Genomic DNA, 24,902 nt, shown 5'->3' on the forward strand with positions numbered 1-24,902 from the left:
GCAAAGGAGTACCTTATGTTATGTAATGACCAGGGTGCCCTTTCTGTGTGAGTAAGAACGAGTTGAGAAGAGAAAGATCAACTGAGTGTGGAAGAAGTAAACAAATAGTCAATCAAGATTTTAAGTGTTAGTTTAACACATAGATGTTAAACAAATGAATATGAAAATATGTTTTGCAAAGTCAAAGCAGACAAAATAAACAAACAAGAAAACAAAACAAACAAAGAGATGAGCTTCATCAACTTCTATCAATAATTAAAAATGTAAGTAAAAAAAATATTAAAAAGTAGCCTTAGGAGTAGTAGCCTTTTTTCAAAAAGGAAATACTGTAGGTCTTGAACAGGAGGCCAACGACACCTAAAACAAATGCTCTTCGGGTAACCAAATTCCTATTCCAATTCTGGATTAAAATATATGAGAAAAACAACAAAACCAGTGAACGTCACCATATTGCAGTGCTGATATTCGTCCTCTAGAGAGAGCTATCTCGTCACGCAAGCACTGTCACATCTGCAAAAAACGTCCGTCCAACTCGAATGGGTAGCGCGGGCGGCCAATCACATCTCAGGATCTAATACAGTGACTCCGCTGAGCCAATGAGAGCCGGCTAAAAGATGTTTTTCACTGTAAGGGGCGGGTCTTGGGGATGATGGGCACGTCTGCTTTGAGCCCTGGCCAGATTTTCGGTGTGGACTGTAGTGGAGATTTTTGGAGGCTGAGATAGTGGGACGTACGTTATTTTTTGGAGGAGAACAGAGTGAGAGGCCACGTTTGGAAAAGTTCTCCACACGCATCGTTGAAAATTACAACAGGTAACGTTTAATTTCACCACCTTTTAAATGTGACACGTGATGTATCCAATAGCGACTGCGGCTGCTTCAATGATTTTCGGGTATTTAATGTCGATTTTGTTGCAGTAAAAATGTGTAGGTGCTCAACCTGCACTTACAAACACAGTAACAAGAAGCATTTCTCGGAAATGGTCACACAAACCGCACGCTTCCCACTCAAATCCGTTATCTGGAGTCATACCTTCGATATAATGCTCTTCATGGCGCCTATCTCTTTCCACGTTATCCCTGTTATCATCCCCTAAACTACTTTCATGTCCCGCTGTATCTCGCTCGGATGGTTTTTGTGTGGTTAGCATCAAAGGATGCGTGGAAACACTTAGCGTAGGTAAAACCTGCGTAAATGACACGCTTAAAAGGCATTTTCTAAATGAATAGACCTCGTTACGTTGCTTGTGGTGGTTGTATTTCCTGGTGTAGGTGAAGCCCACCGCTATTTTACGTTAACGGCAAATTAACGTTGGCGGTAATCATGCTAACGTTTAAAGACTATTCAAACATCCGTCCCGTCCGTTTTTGTGGGACGATTCGTGTAGCTGTTTCCTACCTTTGGGTTATCAAGTAGTGGTTACATGGTTGTTGGAAGACACCAAGCTGTTGAGAACAATTTATTTTTAAGCCGTTGTATCTGTTGTTGTTGTTGTTGTTGTGTTTCAACCAACTGTAAAGTTAGTAACACGGAACACGTTGTGTTACTGTTTTCAAAACGTTCATTTGGTTTCATTCTAGAAAGTGGTTCACAAACATGTCTGGGAAATGAAGTCCAGTGTGGCTACTGAATTTTAAAAGATGGGTTTTTTTATTCCAGGTGGGACTGTGGCAACCGAGATGTTCAGAACATCACATTACGCGTTAACAGCATGTGTGTAATAGTATTAGCAATTAGTCATGTACTTTATTGATCATTTAAAGGTGGAGGGCATGACATCCCATACCAACTTGTCAGAGAAAACGGAGGTAGTAAAGTTGCTTTTAGTTTAACCAACATCCAGAGAAGATAGTATTTAGTTTATAAAGATATGAAACCGAAAGGGGAAGAATGCTTTGTAATTGTAATCTGCTAATGTTGGACCTCAAATTCAAGATCAATCGAACTGTTGTTTAAACTCTAATTTGAAGAATGGTGGTTTAAACCATACCGTGCATGGTACATTTCTGCTTTACATTATTGATTTTAAACCTTCTAAAGTTGAGATTTTGTATCAATTTTGATGGCTCTGCCCTTGACCGCACCACAGTTTCTGTTTTCAGTTACTTTCTCATCATACCCATACTACTTTTTGAACTGTATGTACACACAGAACATAACATGTGTGTGTATTTCCCAGGCAGAGCCCTTTGAAGTCATACTTTGTTTGACAGATGTTGCGGGTTCAAATAGTTCACAGGCAAATACGCGGGTAGGCCGACAAACCGACAGAAACACTGGACTGAGCTGAGATTGTGCTGACGTGTAAAAAGTCAGTGGCGTTTGGCAAACACATCTGTTACATCAACATAATTCAATTTAGGTGAATAATCAATGTCTGTATGGTGCCACAGTCTGATTTAATGCAGCTTGGTACGCTTCAAGATATTTGTCTCTAATTTATTATCAATAACTATCTGATACGTGCCATTTGTAGTTCAGAGTTCGGGTGTGCTGCAGCATTACCATGACTGAGAACAACACAGACAGACTAATATTACGGCTATGCTTATAACAATCACCCTTAAGTCCGCCTCTAACTACAGTATGTGTCTTTATATATATGTGTGTGTGTCTCTGTGTGTGTGTGAGACCAACTACTCATCACTTAAATCAGCACAACTCAGCTCTGGTGCCAACCGCCTTCTTGTCTCTTCTCCTCTGGGGGAAAGGAAAGCAGGTTAGATAGAAATGGAGGACATCAGGGCAGGGACAATGTCATGGACAGTAATGGTGCATGTGGGACTCAGAATCAGATATTCCTACTTTATTGTATGCCATTGTAGTAATTGCATTGGATACTTTCTATAAATAATGAGCAATCATCAAGTCACATTTCTCCTCAAATGACTTTCAAAATACACGAGGATGCCAGGTGAGGACTGTAGACCCGGTTGGACTTTGCATAACCATTATACTAATGTGATGGGCATAAACTAGCTGGTGATTTTCCATACACATGATCTTTTGTTTTCCATGCTAACCCATCTCTATGTATCTATAATCTTTCTGCTTGAAACCGGTACCACCTAAACCTCTCTAAAAGCAGAGTGGAAGCCCTGTGGAATTGAACAAGTTACATAACAGAGTCATCATCCACACAGCCAGCTAAAGTACGTTATTGAAAGAATGAGTCTAACCACCCAATCATTTTAATGAAGACTGACTTTAAAAGAAAAAACATTGTTACTTTTATTGTGGATAATTTATTTAGACAAAGACTGTCAAAGATTTATATCCATATATTAGGTTTTTTGACATTACAAATGTGATCCCACTGATACATTTTTCAATCCAACAACACAAACAAAGCACCCAAAAAATAGCCAGAGTGTAAATTAAAACAGCAGTTGAAAATCGTATGCTTTAAGTATTATTTTCTGCAGCACTATTGTGTGATAATGTATTGCATTACTGGTGTTCAGGTTATTTAGCACGGCTTCACATGTAGGTGCACATACAGTTAAGTGCAAGAAAACCCACCTCAATTAAAGCTTTAATTATATACATTCACAAAGAGTAAAGAACATTGTGTAAGCAGGAAGGACTATTGGTTTGGTAAGATATAAGGGATATCTAGCAATAAGCACTCTGGTGTGTTTTTCCTGTCAAGCCCCCTCCCTCTGCGTGTACAGTTTATCTACAGTATAATCATCAGTACCATCAAGTTCATTCTCAGACTCTCAGGATGCGAAGAACAGTGGCGGCTCTGTCAAACCCACTAATGAGAAGCCCTAATTGGTTGTTCTGGTGAGAGTATCCGCTCATTAAAGGTAGCATCTATCTCTGGGTTAGCCAGAATGAGTGCATGATTAGTTTTTTTCCTCTCAGTATGGGCATTGTCAGGCAAACAACATGCTTCCCAGTCATTTTTGGATTTGTGTATTTTATGAAAATATGGCTTTGAGTGCATTTTCAGTGGTTTGGTGCTTTCCAATGTCACAACACTTGGGTGTCAGAGATCTAGAACTTGATATTAGAAGTCTTAGAAAATCTTGGAAACAAACAATGGGGCAGTCATACCGGGTGATACTTTTAAGTGTCCTGATAATTAAAAATAGTCTTCTGTAGGTGTCTTGCTTGCACTGTGATTAAAACAAAAATAATGAATACAATGCTGTCATTGCCACAATAGGGAAATGAAATGGAATCATGCTTCTTTTATTGACATCTTTCATATTTTATGCTCATGCAGTACTCTATTTGTACTTTGCCCTCTCTCACCTTGTGATGGGCAGAAGGGCAAGTGGGAGAGACACATGGAGACGAAAATAGGAAACAAGAGAAGGAGTGACAAAAGCAGAAAGGAGTGAATACAGATACAAGTAGAGAGGAAGTGAGTAAGAGTCGGACACGAGGAGAAAGAGAGACTGAGTGAGAGCGACAGAGGGAGTGAGAGATATTGCTTAACCATTCGGAAAGGCTATGGGAACATCCCTGAGTGTGTGTGACCCTGTCTGTTCAACAGGAGCAAAACACGTCACATCAACTCAGGCACACACAGATAGCCCTACTTTCCCACATTGAATGACGAGTACTGACTGTGTTTTTAGAAAAGAAGCATACACGGAGAAAACTAAGTTCTCCCTACAACTTTCCAAAATGTCTCTTTCCGAAAACGATTTCCAGTTGTGTGGATTAGCACATCTTATCTCCACCTTCTAGTCTATCAAGGTGCTTTTAATACTGTAATTCAAAGCATTCATCTCCTCCACGATTGTAGTGACATTGGGTCAGTCGCAACAATTACTAAAGGTGGACATATTTTACAGTGTAGCAGTCAGCCGTGACCGGCGGGTATTAGCCTCTAGCTTTCAGAGCCGCTCGGCCAGCGGGCACCACAGGACTCGTATTCATGCAGAGAAGATCAGAGAGGTGCGGATGAATGGAAACTGTAATGCAATGTTCAGCTTATTACCGCTACAGAGACAGTGAGGGAAGGAGGGCGGGTGAGGTGGGGAGGGTGAAAGGAGGTTGGAGATGAAGAGGACGTGTGTGATGGAGGGGACAAAAAGGGAGAGGGAGGTAGGGTAGCTAAATGGCAAGAAATGTAAATGTGAAGAAGAAAAAAGTTATTGTAGCAGCCTATAAGTTAAGTATCGAGGTTATTCTAATTGCGTTGACGCAACAAGCGGAAGTTAAATCAAATAGAGTTCGTGGAGATTAGGAGAGTGTTAAGAGGGTCTATTAGAGGAGAATAGAAACCCCTTGTGCTGAAGGGTAACATTTTACACCAGAGAGGGATAAAGAGAGGGCAAACTGCCTTCCCCAGCAAGTGACCGGCTCTGAAAGAAGCAATAGAATAAAAAAACAAGAGAGAGAGCGTGGGCCTGGGGCTTTGGCAGGGGGCCAAACGTAGTTAAAAACAGATTAATCAGCAGAGGGTCACATTCTCACACAGAGAGGCTGAACAGAGCATGGCAGGACGAACGAAGCAGAGCCTTCATCTTTTAAAGGCCACATCTTAGGGAGCAACAGGAGGAGATGTTGGCACTGAGGTTTATACCTCAATGTTTTTGTGAAGACCCAATGTACTCACGGGAGGCAGGTAAAGCTTGAACGAGGGTTTATAAATAATAAATAAATTACAGCGTCACAGCAGGTGATTTCCATCAAAATTACATCTCGCCCGGTCCACAACCGACTTGATGTTTTAATATTGTAGGCTATAACACTGTAGCAAATAAATATAACACGGTCAAAAACTTGTTGCGATCCAAACTTGCAGACTTCCAGCATCTTAATAACATACCGTTGTTAAATAACTCTTTGGCCATGCGGACTGAAAGCTGCTTTATGGCACATAATAAAATTGAGTACTTTATAATAGAAAAATAGCAAACAGAAACGTTAGCATAGTCCACCTATATACATATGTACAAAACTATACAAAATTGTGGTATATATTCAACGACTATAATATATCATGCCAACATAAAAAAAGCTTGACTATAAATATGTGCTTTAAGTGGCTCTTAATTATTTGAAAAATATTGATATTCAATACTATTTTTTCGATACCGCAGGGAACAATTGACCCAACTGGCATAAAATTGAGGGAATAGCATTTTCTTATTTTGGAAAATGAGTATTGAACGTTTCAAGTACTCAGAATAGTCTGTAATCTGTATTTTTGACAACAACTCGGTGGCAAGTCCTTGACACAACTTCAGAATATCAAGACGAGATAGTCAGAAAGCTTGTGATCACCAACAGCATATGCTATGGGATAATGAACCAACCGTAATAAATGAATAAAAATAATATACCCTATCAAACTATTTTAAAAGCCAACTCCAAGGGCTTTAACTAGCAATTATTTTCATTATCCATCAATCATTTTGTCTATAAATTGACAGAAAATTGTGTCCATTAGAAGTTCATTTGATTGATAACTGATTTAACTAATCATTAATTTACTTTACACATTAATCATGTGTTCACCATTCATTGGGGCTGTCACAAAAGTCAGGGAAGGGCTTGAAAAGAGAAGAAGTGGGGAGCACAGAGGAGGTGGGATACCAGGGCAGAGCGATAAAGAGGAAGGGATGAGGGGAGGAAACGGAAGTGAGAGGAGAGGAGTGTCTGGGCCAGAAGAGGGTTGACAGGGAGTGCAGAGCAGCTAACTTGTTCTCCTTAGAAGCCTTTGAGAAGCTCTGAAGTAACTTCTCGTAAAGGGTGTAAAGAACCCAGTGAACTGTCTGTTTGTCTGTGATGGGGCGGGCAGAAAGCAGGGTCAATAGACAGTGTTTTCCACAGCTCACAACTATGAGAATACCTATCAAGTTACAGAAGTTAGCTAGGAGAGGGGGTGGGACATGTGTGGGAAAATCAACAAAGTGTAAATGTTTCTTCTTCACAAAGGGTCAGAGAGAGATCCAAAAACATGACTCCACGGATGTTTTGCACTTCCTGTTTTATGTTAACAGGTTGCAAATGAGACAAACACAGATACTCAGACGTATGTATGGCAACATTTTTGAATTGAAGATAAAGATGGCGTGAAACAGGAGAAGGGTTTAAAGTCGCCCCTTTGCCAAACTTCCTGTTTCCTGGTTAGGGGTCAGAGGTCGCCGGTCTGGGATTAACTGATACTAGGAGCTTAAATAATCTGTCTGGCCATGTCATTGATTTATTGAGATGAGCCGGTCGCTGCAACATATTTCACATAATGACGTGTGTGTTCGGACTTTAAGGGCGTCCTGTCCTCACAGTAATTGAGAAAACAGGATGAAGTTCTAAAAATAACATCACAAGGGGAATATCTAATTTTAGGGTTACGGTTAGAAAATTAATGTCAGGCAGCTGTTTGCCAAAGTGCTCAAATTCTCACTATTGCATCATTGCAGAACAAGTTTTCCTTATATTTACTCTTACTTATATTAGGCTAGATAACTGTTAAGGATAGTATCCAGAAACCATGTTTCTACAGATTTGAAATTTAACTCTGTCGGTGCCGTAGGATGCTATTTCCTGGCTTAATGTGTATCAATTTGCATCACCAGTCATCTGTGATAATGAGCCTCGAAGCCCATGAAGTCATTTGTTTTGCCAAGGCACCTGTTGTTGCCACCCTCTATGGGATGTGGGTTGTCATAGTAACACCACAATCAGTGCTGCGCCTCTGAAGAGACCACGAGCCGCACGCTTTAACCACGAGTTCACTCCTTTCTTTTTCGTTCTTTCTCTCCATGCTAATGCCTGCTTTCTTCCTCTCTTCTTTCCCCTCTCTTTCTCTCTCTCTCTCTCTCTCTCTCTCTCTCTCTCTCTCTCTCTCTCTCTCTCTCTCTCTCTCTCTCTCTCTCTCTCAAACACAGCAAACTGTATTTCCTCTCATATGCACTCGTGTGACCCACCCATACTTTCACTCCTTTTCACACAGACAGGGCACTTGCGCCTGACTGCTTTAATCGCTGAATAGGGTGTTTAGCAGCTAACAATAGTAGTTATGGGCTAACCTATTATTCTCACACTCACGCACACACAGGAAGAGAGAGAGATATACTTGAAACAACAGAAGATTGTTTGTAAAATATATTTTAGATTTCATTTAATGTTAGTAGTTGCTACTACACCATCCAACTTCCCACTGATGCATTTTATATTTCTTTCTAGTAATGAAAAAAGAAATTGATGGAATATTGTCTCTACTTGCAGTAATAGCATTAGCAAAATGACCAAAATGCATGTAATAGCAAGGCATAGCGTTATCATTAAAGGACATGCTAACACAGTTAAATGACGCAAAACCAGTTTTGAAAAGTAATGAATGTCAGTTATTGTAGCATGAAAAGCTGAATAGAGCATCCTGGAGTTGTTGGAGTATAGTTTTGAAACTGAAAATAGCAGTTATGATCCGACAGTAATAATACGGTAACAAGCGTAATGACATAGTATTGGTCATTTAAACATACCTCATGAGCTGACCATTCATTTACAATAAGCTGAATAGACAATAGGGAGTGACGGTGTATGTGTACATGAAGTGTTGATATCAGGTGTAGCTGGGAGAGAGAGAGACGGAGAGGAAGATGAAGGGATGAATTGATACACAGGCAAGCAGGCAGACAGACACACACACAACACACAGGGATTATCCTTTGTGTAATCCTCGGTTTGAGGGTCAGAGTGCAGTGTAGGGACAGACAGGCATGTTCAAAAGTTTCACACCAGCATTGTGTGTGTGAATGTGCGCATTACAATCCCATAGCCGGTGTGTTTATCATTGATTCTGCGAGTATGTGTTTACATGTGGTTTACAATCTATTTATGCGTGTTTGGTATCTGTGTGTGTGTGTGCGTGTGTGTGTGTGTGTGTGTGATTGCGTGACAGATGGACAGATCGTACAAGAGAACAGCACAGATTAGGATTCTGCACTCTGCGTGTGGTTATTTCAAAACCAAACTGGGGCTCAGTTAACCATCAGCTGTTGGACTGTGGTGGAATACTTTTAAAGGCTGTTAGCTTGTTGCGTCAATGTTCTGCATTTGGGATGTGCCAGTGCGATCTGCTGGATTGGATTTGTTAATTCATTAGTTTCAGCTGAATGATGGCTAATATATTACCAATACTTAGTATATTGGAAGCCATTACACCCCAGTGTACACCAGCCGTCAGAAACAACCTTTGTAGCTCAATTTAAAAACATTTAATTGTTTAACAAACAGCATTTGATCAAAAAGCAATTAACATAAATGTTGTTTTGCATCTATTTCAGAAAGGTTTTACAGGTACACTAGACCAGTGGTTCCCAAATGGTGTGCCGTGAGACAAATCCCGGTGTGCCGTGGGATTTTGAAACAATTAGGCCTATTGCATTTAACTGTGCACAAAGTTATGAATTATTTTTTATTTACTTCAGTGTTTCCTCTAGGTTTACTGCTCTGCGGGGTGCTGCCTGGGCTGGATGAGGTCCGTGCGTGGCGCAAATTTTTAAAGTTCTCTCCTAACCTTCCTCCGCTCTGTCTCTGACTGTGTGTGTGTGTGCCTGTGTCTGTGTGTGTCTGTGTGTGTTTGTGTGGGTGTGGGTGTGGGTTCGGAAGCGAAGCAGAGGAGAGAATGTAAATACGAAAAGCAAGTGAAACGTGCACATAAATGAGATAAATAACATAAGCGTTTAGTTTATTTAATAAAAGAGCACCTGTTCAATGTGAAAAGTGAGTTGTGAATATATATAAAAGAAAACGTCTTGAATTTCAGGGGGGGGGGGGGGGGGGGAAGCAGCCCAGGGAAGCACTGTACTGTACTTTGTCCTACACACTTATTTCACAATATAGAAACAATAGGGCACATCAAAGGCTCTCTGCTAGTGTGAAGGAGAATAGCTATCTTACAGATTGATAACAGTGATACTATGTGCAGTGGAGAGTGGGGGGGTTTGCAGATCTAGTAGAGCAGGCGCCTGCTACCAGTTTGCCCCTGTTTGTGTTTTTTTGGGTTCAGACAGTAGGCAGTATTGTGTGGGTGTGTGTGTGACATTATAGAAACTATAGCTACACATGTATACGTGTACACACACACATCCCTTTAAAATATTTGTAATGTTACGGTATAAAAACACCTGTTACTGTAGGCTAGTAGCCCGTTCCAGACGTCTAAATCTGGACGAATGAATCTGATCATTTGGACAAACAACCAAACCAATCAGAGCCCTTATCGTGGGGATGGAGGTTGGAAATTAAATCTGTCCAGAATCTGAACGAGTCGGAGGCTTTTGCTGTTCTCTGCCCTTTGGCTTTGTGAATAGTTTAACAATTGCCCCCTCTGGTAATTGATAATTGTTGTCTCAGAACTTGACAGTGAACATATGTGAAATAGCTCCACAGAACATGGAGCAAGTTAACTGCTGCTACTATTAATGGTATAGAGCGGGTGGATGGAAGCCAAGCACCCTTTTCTTGTGGGTGTGGTGCATCAGCGAGGATGAGAGGAGAGAGGGGGAAGAAGCTGCTGCAGGTCCAGCATGTAATATCTGATGTGGTTTGAAATGGGTTTAGGCACGGTAATAATCTCTATTGTCACTTCCGCGCTCGTCCACTAATCTGTATTTTTGCTGTAGTAATCTCTTGTCTCCATGAGGATTTATTGTTGTAGGCCATGAATGCCGTTGCCATAGAAACCAGTTCCTCCCCTCTCTGCCCCGTTCTGCCCCTTATAGTGGGGTGGGCGGGTATTTCTATCTAAAAAAAATATTTTTTTATTGGATTTAGAGTTGTTATCTGCTTTATGCGATAGTAAAATAACATAAATGTAAAAATCAAGCTTTTTGACTTTGTGTCTGTACCTCCCATAAAGTTTTATCTCTTGGACACAGGCCAGGCCAGGAAGTTGTTGTTGCTATAACGACAACCCCTAAAAGCCAGAGAGACAGCAATAAAGTTGTCATTAGGAGAGCTTCAGTGTTTGTATTTGTGCAATATGGGGATTGTGACAGTGTGAGAACCAGGGCTCCAACTTAATTTTGTTCACCACCGTCCCGAAATATAATCAAAACCGCCCCAAAGCAAATGCCAGCTGTCAATTATAAAATGACTTTTCCTGCACATTGTTATTTCCTAAATTAAAAGTTGTGCGTGTCATAAATAAAAAACATGGAAATAATTCAATTATAAATTAGCTCACATATTATAAATAATTCTAATTAATAATTAATAAAAATTGTTACGTTGTTGTTAAACTTTGTGTTACCTTTTTTCTTTGCATTTGTAAACACTGTGGGTATGCGCGTGTGTGAAAGCACAAGAGACAGACAGACAGACAGACAGACAGACAGACAGGACAGACAGAGTTTGTCCCCGTCGGTTAGGCCGCTGGTGACATCAGCGTAAAATCCCACCAGCGCTTCAGGACGCCATTATAACTGCCTGGCAGCCGCAGTTCATCTTCTCGCTATGTGTGCGTGTATTTTTTTACCTTCACTGATTATTTTTTCCCCCTGGGATGACCTTAGGTTCAAGCCCTTGTGAGGGATAAAAACAGTCTAAATTTGGAAATGAGGACATGGTCTCATATGGGGAATCTGTAAAAGTACATAAACGTCAGCACTCTAACCACAAGGATTTCTTACCAAAAAAGAAAAATCTTATGTACGGAGCATCTTCTGAGAGGTCCTTGTATAGTTGATTTATTTATTTAATAACGTTTTCTTTCCTTTCGAAAAATGCTAAATATTGCAGGCCAGTGAGGTAATGACTCAGTGTTGTGGATATTCTCTTAGGGATTGTGGAAAGGCTTTGCTAGTATCCATTAGTAATCTGGCACAGTAGGTGTGGTCTCTCTCTCAGTCCTTTCTTCTTCATCCATCCATCTTTCACCTCTCGCCATCTCTCTTCCTCCAGCACTCCTTTGCCTCCGCTCTGCTCCTCTGTTTCACACACTCCCCCCCCACCCTCTCCTTTTCTGCCCTTGTTTCTCTGAACGATCGTCCTGAGGGAAGCAGAGCTCCGAGGGAGAGACGAGAGAGAGAGGAGGATGGAAGAGAGAAAATGGCAATGACGGTTTGTAGGGCAGGCATTTGCTAAGAGGTGGGGAGTGAAGGAAAGGTGATTATATGCAAAAAGAGAAAGAAAAGGAGTAAAAGAAAGTGAAAACAAAGAGAAGGGGAACAGGAGGTGAGAAGAGAAGAGACAAAAGGAGTTTACAGGAAGAAAAAAAAGAGCAACAGAAGCAACGATAGGTAAGGACATTAGTTTTGTGTCCATCAGTTCATTCAACCATTCATTTGAAAAATAGAAACTAACACAACAGGTGTTGGAGGTTGTAATGTCTTGTGCAGTAAAGCCTGAAGGAGCCAGTCATTGCTATAAGTACATTTTTCATCTTTGCTGTGGCAGTCATGTGCAACAGCTGTCCATCGAATACTTACAGGAGGTGGAATTTGTGTCAAGAAAACATCATAATCTGACCGAGTCAAGCTAAACATAAGATTAAAGAATACTAACTAAAAGTAAAATACATATTGATAAGCTGCTTTCAAGTAGCCAGCAAACATGTAAGCTTATAGATAATGATGAGGAAATATGTTGAGATATGCTAAGTGAGAGAAACAGATGGAGAGAAAGATCTGAAAAAGCATGTACACAGAAAAACCTTGTCTAATTCAGCTGGCAGGACTAGCTGTGTGTCTGAGGTTGTGTTTAGCATGAATCTGAAGGTTATTATTATTAATTATTTTTACTGGGTTACTTGAACGTTGCTATTTGACTGAAATAGTAGGACATACTTTCTTGATGAAGCAAGAAAACACATCAATAGTTCAACCCCTTTCATACAGGAGATGAGTTTATTACGCAGGTCTTTTGAAAGCATGTTTAACACATTCATAGGAAACTGCTGTCACGTACAAGAATACTGAACTGTGATGACTGCCAGCCCCCCAACACGCACTTACATTAGATGCTATGCAGACGATTTCACTTCCTTAAACCACTCTGTGTGTGCATATATGTATATATCAAAAGAGACTGTAATAATGCCACTGCTATTGTTTATATGGACTGTGGGAAGAAGAGAGACGGAGGAGGGGGTTTAGGGGGAGATGACGCGAGTGGACGATTGGAGGGGGATTGAAAGGGGGCCCGGAAGAAAGGGATTGAGAGAGATGAGTGCAGAGATTTAGTGAAAAAGAGAAAGAGGCACCCCGGGCTGGTGAGTAGAAGATAGAAAGAGACGGAGAGAGAGAAGAGGGTGAGTTAGAAAGTTGTGAGAGAGGTCGAACAAGGCGCCCAGTTGTAGAGAGAGAGGGGCCGGTTTTAAGAAGAGGCCGTGACGAACGTCTCGCAAAAAGCTGCGCTCTGATGCCAACTCAGCACAAACACACACATAGATGCACCGCTAGCAAGTCCATTGAGAAGCACAGTGTCTCGGAGTGGGAACTGCAGTAAGGGGGTATTTTTGAATGACTCTACTTTAGGTTGTTGGAGTGAAGGACCAAATTGGGCATGACCCAAATCCATCGTCTCATACGCAGGGACAAAAATATGCTCAAGTTGATTTATAATGTATTCGGATCCCCTGCGCAGATGGCAGACAGCCTGCACACTTCAAACATTTCAAAATGTCTTGCACATTTAAAACCCTGCGTAACAGTGTCATCAGGACAGCAATGTTTACCTCCCCACCTTATTTTGAGAAAATTCAATACATTACTTGGAGTATACATGTTCCAGTTTGTCTAAATAATCTAATAGTTTGTGCCAATTTATAATTATTGGAGTTGATGTTTTCAATAGTTTTAATAAATTGGTATATTTAAAAAATATAAAAGGAGGGTAGTCTTTTATGCCATATAATTTAATGCATATCATATTTTGCTGAGATATTAATCAAGTTAACTATGTTGGTTTCATCTGCAGAAATTAGGATCGTCAATTAGTAATAATATATATCTAAAAAAAATGTTTTAAAAGGTTAATATAATCAAAATTAATTTGCATAACAAAAAAATCTACAAACCAGTTTAATAGTTTTCCCTTCACATTCACAAAGAATGCACCTGTTGTCTGGGAAACACAGCTACATTTTGTTCAGTGCCAACGTGGTTCAACAGAGTCATTAAGATTTATCCTCTTTGAACCATGAAATGTGTAGATGTTAAGATACTAAAGTCATCAGGATTCATCCTCTGGGAATAATAAATGACTGTAGAAAATCTCATGCTAATCCATCCAATGGCTGTTGAGATATTTCAGTGATAGACTGAATTACCATCTGACCAACAGAAAGGTATTTCCATCCCTACTGCCACACCGGCTGAAGAAAGTGCATTTGTGACCTGATTTTTTAAAAAGATTGACATAAGAATCAAGGGGCTGAGTGCTGTTTGTTGTGTTATGTCACTGGGATTTCCCCACCTTATCTGTACAAGCACACACAATATTATATTGCCCCTCTGACATTGTGCACACACCTACACACACACACACACACACACACACACACACACACACACACACACACACACACACACACCTCTTTCTATCCATCTCCCCTCCTCCCCTCCCTGACTCATTAGCCGATCATGCGTAAGGAGACTTGTTCTATTTTTACCCCCCCCCTCTCCTGACACACCACTGCTGCACTCTCTCTCTCTCTGTGTGTGTGTGTGTCTGTGTGTGTGTGTGTGTGTGTGTGTGTGTGTGTGTGTGTGTGTGTGTGTGTCCTCTCTTATTGAAGGCGGCAGGGCAAATCAAGAGAAAGTGGGAGAACTGGTAAGACGATCAGAAAGTAAAATGCAGACGACGTAATGAAAATTAGAGGGAGAGGGACAGAGAGGCATAGTGTTCGAAAGATTAAGAACAATTGAAAGGACAGCGGATGACAATGGCTTCATAGTGTATGAATCATGCTTAACCCTCAGCCTGAAGCTGCTTGTGTAGAAACTCAAATCAAAAACACACACAAGACCAAAGCAGACTGCGTATGTGTAGGTGGACGCCCCTTAGTGGGTAGGCTTGCAAATTCTGACCTCAATTTCCCCTCAAGACCAATGTCACGGGTCATCTAGTGTTAACAACAAATTAGTGTTGTGCTTAATAACGATGTCTGTCGACTTGAGTGGACAGCGCTGCCAAAGATATTTGGGTTGAAGAGTGTGTGTTGACCACAGCTGCGGGGTGAAACCAATGACTCAGATATTAAGAATTGAGTAATTTCCCCTTCTTTGTGTGCGTGTGTGTGACTTCTTGTAACCAGCTGTTGACCCAGATGAAACTCTCTGTGTGACATAATGACATCCTAAACTCTTGTGTTTTTGTGTTTGAGTATAAAAGAGACTCGGGCGACTCCAATCCAACAGCTAATGTTTCAAGCAGCCATGAGCTCATGTGCAAACATCTGTGTCAGATAACTTCTAAAACGCATATATTTAATATTTGTGTTGTATTACCCACATGACAGGACTAAAGGAACTAATGACTTTATATTTCCAGAGATATTTTCTTCGTCTACCATTCTGTGTTACTCCCATTGTAAAGCATTGATTGCTCTCGGAAAAAAAAAAAACCATGAGATCATGTGGCTCATTTATAAAAGATACTCCAGACTAAAATTGAAGTTGCATGCCATGAAAGATTTATATTTGTGCCACATTCAGTGGGGCAGTCAGATTTTTCTCAAGCTCTCTGTGATATACCAGCAGCCAAAACCGAATGATATCATTAGTCTGGGAACGACATGTCACAGAGAATAATATATATTTAAAATATATATAATTTGTTTTTGGCAAATCCTTGAAATATAACCTAAATAACATATACTGTATGTATTATTAATAATATAAATAATCGTGGAATTATTCTGTCATGTGATCATTTGACTCTGAACTCCTCCATCGCTCTCCTTCCTCGCTCTGCAGGTTGACGTGTCACCATGACAACAGAAACCGGCTCTGAGACAGAGGTGAAGGAGAAAGCCGAGGAGTCAGCTGCTCAGCCCGACCAATCGGAGAAGGCTACGGAAGAAGCCCAGGAAGTAACCAACGCTGAGGGAGAGGAGAAGGAAAAAGAGAAGGAGAAAGAGGGAAAAGGAATAGCTCGATACCTGCCAACATGGCTTAAGAAGCAGAAGTCTCAGAGCCAGGTAAAACCCTTAATATAGACCTCCTGTCTTGTCATGGCTGAAGCAGCAATCTTTTTAATGCACCAATCGTAAATGATATGAATATTTTGGTCAGGTTTTTTATGTCTTTTCTTGTTTTTTCTTCACCCACGAAGACCTCCCCGACCAAGGAGGAGCCACCCACAGAGGAAGCCGTTAGCAAGGTGACACAGGAAGAGGACGGGCCTGCCCCAGAAGTGAACGGCCACGCAGAGGAAGAGGAAGAGAAGGAGGCAGTAAAGTCGGAGGAAGTGCAGGAAAAAGAAGCTGAATCTCATTCCACCGGCAGCGCAGACACTGAGGTATTGGTCATACGTAGTTCTCTCCACACCCAGCACACATCAGTACACATGCTGCGAGATACAGTAGACAGGGGTTTCCCACTACTCTGCACGCAAGTTCACAAATGGTTTTGGTTGAGGCATGATCTCCATTTATTCTCCCTTATTAGTTATTAAAGGAGAGAAAGAGAAAGTGTGCTATAAGTAAATAAATGCATCCACAGCTTGGTGCTAACAATACTCAATGCATAAATAAGAAATCAACCAGCCCTTAAAGCAGTAGTTAAACATTATTGAAATGCACCTTTTATGTGCTTTCTTGCTGTGAGATGTATGAGAAAATTGATTCCACTTTAGTATCTGTCTGCTAGATATTGAGCTACAACCAGCAGCAGGCTAGCTTAGTTTAGCATAAAGACAGAAATGTGGGGGAACAGCTAGCCTGGCTCTGTCCAAATATAATACAATCCACCTTCCAGCCCCTCTAAAGCTCACTTATTTACATGTTATATGTTGTTTGTTTCATAAGTATTAAACATAACATTTGTAGTTTTAAATGAGATTAATGCTGATGTCCCATGTCAATATGAGTGTAATGCCCGGCTGCAAGTTAGTTCTATATCAAAGAGGTGAAAGTAACACTCACAATAAGCTGGTGAAAAGTGTTTTGCCTAAACACATTTTCTCCTTTTGTCAGTCAGCTACATATTGTTGTGGACACACAGACTTCATTAAGTCTTTACATTACCCATTGTTACATCAAACAAGAAACCCAGGAATGAGATGTTAGATAGTCAAATAGCATCACGAGGCTCAGACAGTGTCATGGTACACTAACACATTCACAGCAGTACACGCCGACTGTTTAAAACTGATGCTCAGCCAAATGAAGGAGAGAGACATGCACACAGACACACACACACACACACACACACCCCCACACATATAAACTGTTCCATCCAGTGATCACATTAAGCCACCCAGGCCCACCCAGTGACATCAACATTTGAGATATCAGGCCAAAAGAAACGCCTGCTGTTTCTTAGAGCAAATTCAGACTCGAGGGAGAATTACAAAAGGAGAGTGATAGAGAACAGTCGTCTTTTATGTCATTTCCTTCAGCACGGAGCAAATGATGACTTTTTTAAAGAAGATCGTACGTTTCTTTTCATGACTTCCACAGTGGGGAACCCTGTGTGTTGACATAATTCTTCTCCTTTCTTTTTCTCGCTCTTCGCAATCTCAGCCTGCCAAGGAGGAGAAGGTAGAAGAGAGTACTGAGAAAAGTCCCGAGGAGGCCACGGTGACAGCAGAAGGAGAGGGAGCAGAGGAGCAGAAGGAGCAGGAAGGAGAGGTGGAAGGTGAAGCGGAAGGGAGGCGGAGGAAGGCCAGACCTCTATTTTCCAATCTCCTCTTCGTCTGGTGAGGAAGACCAAGATGAAGCTTGTGGTGTGTCGCGTGACCCTCCTGGACGGGACAGACTTGACCTGCGAGGTGGAGGTAAGACTTCGGTAAAACTCAGAGACAGGCGCAAACACACTGTAGGACAGAAGGTGGGAGGGGAGACGATGGGAGAATATCGGCAGATCGGTAGTTTTTACATGCCTCAAATTGAATCATTGAAAGATTTTGGGTGCAGCTCATTTGAGCATTTTGTTTTTAAATAAGAGTTGGATCCTCATTATAGCCATACTACTGACGCTCCATCTCTTTTCACAAACAAAGCTTCCTTTTGGGTGCTTTTCTCCTTTTCCTCACTCATTTTGTAGGCTGTGGTCGATGACTAGCGGGGCCTGCTGTGGTTGTTTGATAAATTGATGAAGAATGATTGTGATTGGTGGATCACGAGTCGTTCACTAGCAATAAAGTCTTCTTGGAGATTAGTCATGCAAAACAAGAACTGTACAAGTTTTCCTTTTTTGAATCAAGCAGCGAAACTTTTATAGCCTTACTTGACATCGCATGTCCTGCGATGTGACTGTCGCGCATGCTCACATTGAGATGGTGAAAACGATATGTTGTGCAGCCCTAACACAAATGCACATCAAAGAACTAAGATTTGAGCAGTTGAAGATATGCACTTTGGTGACACTCTGACGTTCCAGTGATCTGTCATGCTGCTGCAAATTGTAAAAGCAGCCTTCCCACATTTATCATTTTTCTTTTTAGATAAGAATAAAAAGTGGATGGATGTTAGTTCTGTTCTGATCACGAGATCAAACCAAAGTGTTGATGTGTGCACAATTGCAGAATGTGTTAGAATATGGAGAATGATTTCCTGGAAAAGTGTCATGATGCATTGTCCGTCTATGTTCTCTTGCTAGTTATGTCGGCTACACGTGAGTGCCACTGTGTCAATGATGTGATTGCTAATAGGATCAGATCTGGTGTATGTGCGTGAGTATGGGGGTGTTTAACTTTCTGACTCAATGTGCAGTTATGGCCGAAGCACCCGCTCATATAGTTTGGGGCGTGGTTTAGGGGATAAATGCAGAGCACGCTACGGGGGCTTGTCTGGTGACCAGAACACACACACACACACACACACACACACACACACACACACGGCAGATTATGGGGGTCCCACAAGATTAGTTTTCTGCATCTGCTACTCCCTAACAAGCACGTGCCCTGGACCCACATACACTCAGACATTCTCATAAAGATACTCACGTGCTGGTGTCACAGGCTCTGTTGTAACTATTTATTAGTATAAGTGATTAAAACTATTTCTTGAGAAATAAAAATGTTACTTTACTTGAAATCTAGTGTTCGATAAGAATAAATAATTGCTTATGCTTATCCAATGGTCCTTTTACCATGTGTGTTTTTCTTATTGTTACCATAGTTGTGGTTAAAACCTTGTGTTTCCCAAGCAGCATGCACTTTTTTGTTTAAGCAATACCCCTCTTCACATTCCCAAACTCTGACATGCAGTGGGAAGCTACCTAGAATAGCCACCGTGCAGGAGCTGGTAGAGTGCCTGGTTCAAGGGTCCCCTCAACAGAATAGTGAGCATTTTGTCAGGTCTAGATTTTCCCGTTTGGTTTGGGGATTTCAACTGGCAACTTTATCCGGCGAACCTTTTCCGCTAATCTACAGTATGCCAACGCCCAACAGCGTGCCTGTGAGTGTCTATGGACGTTTGAACAGTAGCTGCTTTGTCTCGCAACAGAAAACGCTGATACTGCGACTAACTGCTATTGTCCTGAATCACGCACACGCACACACACACACACACCCATACGCACATATCCATCTATCCCTCCACACACTGGCATAGTTAGGTTGCGAGAGGGAGAGATGCACAATGCATTCCAGAGATTACATTTTCTGTTTTGCCCAGCAGGCCTCCAACACACGCACGCACACACACACACACACACACACACACACACACACACACACCAGTTTCTACTCTAACTCTCAATGTCCATTCTTCTATCATCCATCTGTCCTATTTATTAACCGACGATGGCATAAATTGTATTGCAGTATAATAACTTAATCTTCTCCAGACATTTTCTGCCTCTCTATAGCTGTGTGTTTCAAAGAGGAATCTTAGCGTCACATGGTCTTAATGCTGTTTCTAAGAATTTAATTAGTATTGGTTTCAGCTAGACTTTAGTGTCACACGGTTAAGTACCGCTTCATAGAATTAGATTTGATCTCAGACATGAGTCAAGTATTGTTTGCATATATTAGGCACAGTTACTTTGAGTTTGACACAGAGCAGTGTGCTTAATGTTTACACAGAAAAACAAGATGCAGACAAGCAGTTCATCTGCTCTTACTATATGATCAATATATGGTTTTATACATCTTTATGATTATGTTTATATGACTCCCATTTATCTGAATCTCACAATTCAAGCAATTTGGTACTTGTAGGGATGTAAGGTCATCAACTCACCGTTGTTACAGGTGATACAAGCAGTAAAACCACCCCCCCCCCCCCCCCTCTTTTCAGAAGGGTTGCGGTGGGATACAGGGAATGTTTAGAGGTAAATAAAAAATCTACACTATATGCCACAGCAGTGGTGTACATCAACGCTATCAATGGTCAATGGTAGGAACCGGAAACCTGCATCAAGTTGTTCTAGTCATAAATCAGAAATAAAGATGAATTATTTAATTAAAATAAATTGTGTAAGTGTGGGCGTAGAACATTATGATGGATTATGATGGAAATTATATTATTGCCATTCCCATGCTCTATTATGTCTCATAAATTGTGCAGCAATCTTTGGGTTGATACCATTTGTTACATAGATTTGACGCCGAATTGCATTTTTCAGCTATTGGAGATAAATACTTATATATCTGCAAACTGCTCAGAAACCCCCTTATTGCCAATATACCTACAAGTTATACTTCCTCTAGATACCCTTGGTCTGTAGTTGTTGTTGTAAAGTTTCATAAGGCTTTGATTATCCTAGAGCTCACAAGACAGAGAGGTCAAGTTTGGTCTCACTACATTCAAATGGCTACTATGGGGACTCACATCATCACACATGAATGCAGTTGGCTCATTGGATCCACAACAGTGTCAGCATTCCAGTCAAACTCAATTATGTAATTCCAAGACTGTTTAGGGATCACAGCATGCAGAAAGCATTTAGAACAGACAAATCTAACACATTTATACACCATATAAAAAAACTGCACGTTTCTTGGCCCAAACGTCATCAGATTAGCATAAAGTGGGCATGTCTGTAAAGGGGGGACTTGTGGGTATCTGTAGAGCTTTTATTCAGATATCTTGAGGTAAGAGGTCAAAAGACTCTTTTAAATACAGCCATGTTTTTCCTTCTCCAAAATGTAACTGGAGCGTTATTTAACCCCATTCACGACAAGCTAGCATGACATGGTTGGTGCCAATCTCGCTACAGTCGCTCAAAGACAGAACGTCAGCGGGGTGTAGAATTAGGAGGTTTTAAGACATTTTGTATATAGTCCTGAGTAGATCAACAGTTGCCATGGCATTATCTCTTGATATGGTAACCCATGCTCATACAATAAAACCTCTGGTATCATAATGTCCGTGTGACAGACATTAACCGATTTGTGTCAATTGCTCTTAAACTGTGCCTTGCTTGGTGGCACGCTGGCACAGACACAGAAACCTCATAAGGTCACATTCTTTGGGCGTTCATAATGCATCTACACTGAGTCTGTGAATGTGCTGAATGTGTTTGACCAAGTATAGGAAAATACCGCAGATGTTTTCAGCAGTCCCAGGACAAGAAGAAAAATGCACTCTTTCATCCTCTTTCCTTCCACTTTCACCACGCTCCCCACCCTGTCTGTAACTCTGTGCGTGCGTGTGTGTGTGTGTGTGTGTGTGTGTGTGTGTGTCTCTGCACAGTGTTCGACTGAAGCTGTGCTGACTAACTGAAAAAAAAAGAACATTATTTCATTCTTTTCGCATCTTTTTTTCCCCTTTTCCACCCGCTCTCTGTCTGACCTTCTGACCGTCTAAAGGTCACCGCTGTGTGTTTGCGTGCGTGCACACTCTTGCATGCATGCATGCATGGATGTGTGTTAAATGTCATTGTCATAGTTTAGTGTGGAGGATTTTATGGCTAAGGCCCCCATCGGGCCTATGAAGGAATGCGTTGCCCGGAGACAGATGGAGAGACGGAGAAAGAGAGGAGGAGAATAATGAGAAAGATGTAATGAAACGGAAGGAACAGAGATGCATTGATAGAGAGGATTGAACTGGAACTTTATAAGTGTCTCACTACATTACAAAATTACTTTAAAAACTTTTTTCATGGGGTCCTCCCAAGCTGTGAAATTAACTTCACAACTGGTGACATTAATTCACTTTTTCAGTGCTTGTGTTGTCACGATACCTACCTACTGCAGATACTGAAACAATACCACGGAACGTACAATTCTTCCTCCCCCCCCCCACAGTAAATATCATATCATTTCAATGTAAGGCCTGAAACTGAGCACAGTATGTCCCCTTTAATATTGTTTTCCCATTGAAATACACAGTAATGTGCAAACTTTAATCTTTGTGTTTAAATCTCTGTCTCGCTGCAGAAACGTGCCAAGGGCCAGTTCCTGTTCTTTAAGGTGTGTGAGCACCTTAACCTGATGGAGAAGGACTACTTTGGACTCTCATACACAGACAGCCATGAACAGACGGTATGCTCACACACACACACACACACACACACACACACACACACACACACACACACACAGGATGTACTGTAAGTCAATAATGTACACATATAGAGACGCCACACATGGACGTCTGTATAGTGTCTTGTGACATGTTTCATGATTTCATAGAGATGAACCTTTCTTCCTGCTCTGTGTCTCACTACCTCTCCCTCGCTCCCTCTCAGTGTTGGTTGGATCCCACTAAGGAAATCAAGAGACAGATACGCAGTAAGTTACATGTTTCCCCCCGTCCTTTAAGCTTCCATCCATCCCTGCCTGCCTCTGCCTGCCTCTGCCTGCATCAACAAGATGCTTCACATAATTCAGGGAACCCAACATCTCAGCCAAAAGGCAATGAATTAAACATAAACAATGAATTAATAAAAGAGATGAAAACAAACAGCACAGTGAAGTCAAACAAAGCCAGAGACATTTGAAACCAAACGACAGCAGTCTTGCCAGAGCTGGCAGCATGTTAGAGGTTAGCAAAGTGTGATCTCTCTGCTACATTATTTATCCCTCTCTTTTTTGAACGTTGTTCATTTATAAATGCGGGTTGAGGTGCGGCATCTCGTCTTTTGTATCAAGTGTGCGGAGCAACCAAGCACCGTTAAAGCTTTGTTTTTATGTTTGAATGCACCCATGTGCCCGTAACAATAACAAAAGATATCCTGTATTTGTGATGATGTTCAGGACACGTTAGAATTTAGATGAATTAGGTTGTTCTCTTTTTTTTGTTGAGGATTTAATAAGAAGTTGTGGTATTTGTGATTGGACTCCTTTTATTGTTATTTGTTGCCATCCTTAAAGGATATGACAATAACTTTAGCTGACTGTTCTTCAAGAAAAGCTTTACTTTTTCTTTTGCTGTTTCTTTCTTGCTTCTTTTTGTTGTTGTTGTGAAAACAGGCTTTAACACACAGCCTGAAACTTCAAGTTGCGCTTTTAACAGAAAGGCTTAGTAAAAACATATTATTTTGGCTCATAAAGTGTTATTTTAGAATTAGTGTATGTGAGGTAGTGTGTACAGACTGCATGTGGTTCTGTGTGTGGTGAACATGCATGCCTCATTGCCTTGTGGCTGTGTCGCTGTGTGTGCCTGTGGTTGCCTGTGGATGATCAGCATGCTTTCATTTGTGTCCATGTTTCTATGTATATATGTGTGTGTGTGTGTGTGTGTGTGTGTGTGTGTGTGTGTGTGTTTACAGTGAGTGTATCATGTGAGCTGGATATTTCTGCCTGCGTGTGTAGAGACACAACACCACGCAAATGACAGGTTTCACACCATTCTGCTCTAAACTACCGTCAGTGTACACTCAGCCGTCGCCACTTTACGTCACTACATACAAACACTGGGACCTAAATATTTGTCATTGAAAGCTTTTCATTTTGGGTCTTTGAATCCTATTTTGCAAAGATTTAAAGCTGCTGCATTTGCTGTGCTTTCTAGACAACCCCTGTGATATAAAGATTTCAAACAAAGCGGTTTCAATAATCACTGTAATGGACTTAACTGAAAAAGACAAATAGTAAATGAATAAGATCATAGTACAGATTTCTTTGGGCTTGTTGTTTAGTGTGTAAAGGTTCTGTCTAGACTCCTGCCCACAATGCAGCTCACTATGACCAACGCTGTGTGGGTGTGTCTGCTCTTTGTCTCTGTGGCATCATGGCTTGAGGATGGGATACAATATGGAGACAAATCCTGTAAAAATGAGGTCTGATCAAAATAAAAAAAGATGGATGAGCAGAAGAGAAACTAACTTAATTTTTTAAAGTTGGGAAAATGTGACAGCAAAAAATAAGAGGGGAAAAACTTTACTCCCAAGAAGCTGAAGTATCAGTTATCAAAATTAGACAGAACCATTTTAGCTGTCTGTAGTCAAATCCATTGTAACGAAAAAGAGTCAGAGCAGTACAATTTTATTTATCTTTTCTTATTGAAGCGAGCCCCTTTTTAAAATAATGAGAACAAGGCTTTGTCTCACTCTTGGAGTCAGGCTGAATTTCCCTAGAAGTTGAGCAGAAAGGCTGAAGAGTCTGGATTTAGTCCAGAGCGTGTGGCTGTTAATGTTTAACAGCATCACACATGTTCTCCCCACAATCAAACAAACCTTTATGGTGTTGGTGCTGAACAGCCAATTCAGTTACGAGAGCAAACAGCAGGCAGCCTATGTTAAAGTACAGCATCATAAGGGCAAGCGTGTTTTAAAATGTACGGTCAAGTTCCTACCTTTTTATGCAAGTCAGCAATTTACTTAAACATATACGGTATATATTATTATATTACATAGAAAAATATCCTT

The 24,902-nt window shown here is 41.0% G+C and overlaps 1 protein-coding gene across 1 annotated transcript in view; it reads left to right on the forward strand.

Moving 5' to 3' along the window:
• The first annotated feature begins 676 nt into the window (after positions 1-676).
• Positions 677-24,902, forward strand: part of epb41l2 (erythrocyte membrane protein band 4.1 like 2) — a 53,139-nt gene continuing 28,913 nt past the window's right edge. The window contains 7 exon segments of the mRNA XM_029425997.1: positions 677-812; positions 15,894-16,117; positions 16,252-16,437; positions 17,663-17,789; positions 17,792-17,916; positions 22,471-22,575; positions 22,782-22,824. Coding sequence (XP_029281857.1) covers positions 15,908-16,117; positions 16,252-16,437; positions 17,663-17,789; positions 17,792-17,916; positions 22,471-22,575; positions 22,782-22,824 — 796 coding nt within the window. The 5' untranslated portion in view covers positions 677-812; positions 15,894-15,907.

Source organism: Cottoperca gobio, chromosome 24, assembly GCF_900634415.1.
Source record: "Cottoperca gobio chromosome 24, fCotGob3.1, whole genome shotgun sequence".
Taxonomy (NCBI): Eukaryota; Metazoa; Chordata; class Actinopteri; order Perciformes; family Bovichtidae; genus Cottoperca; species Cottoperca gobio.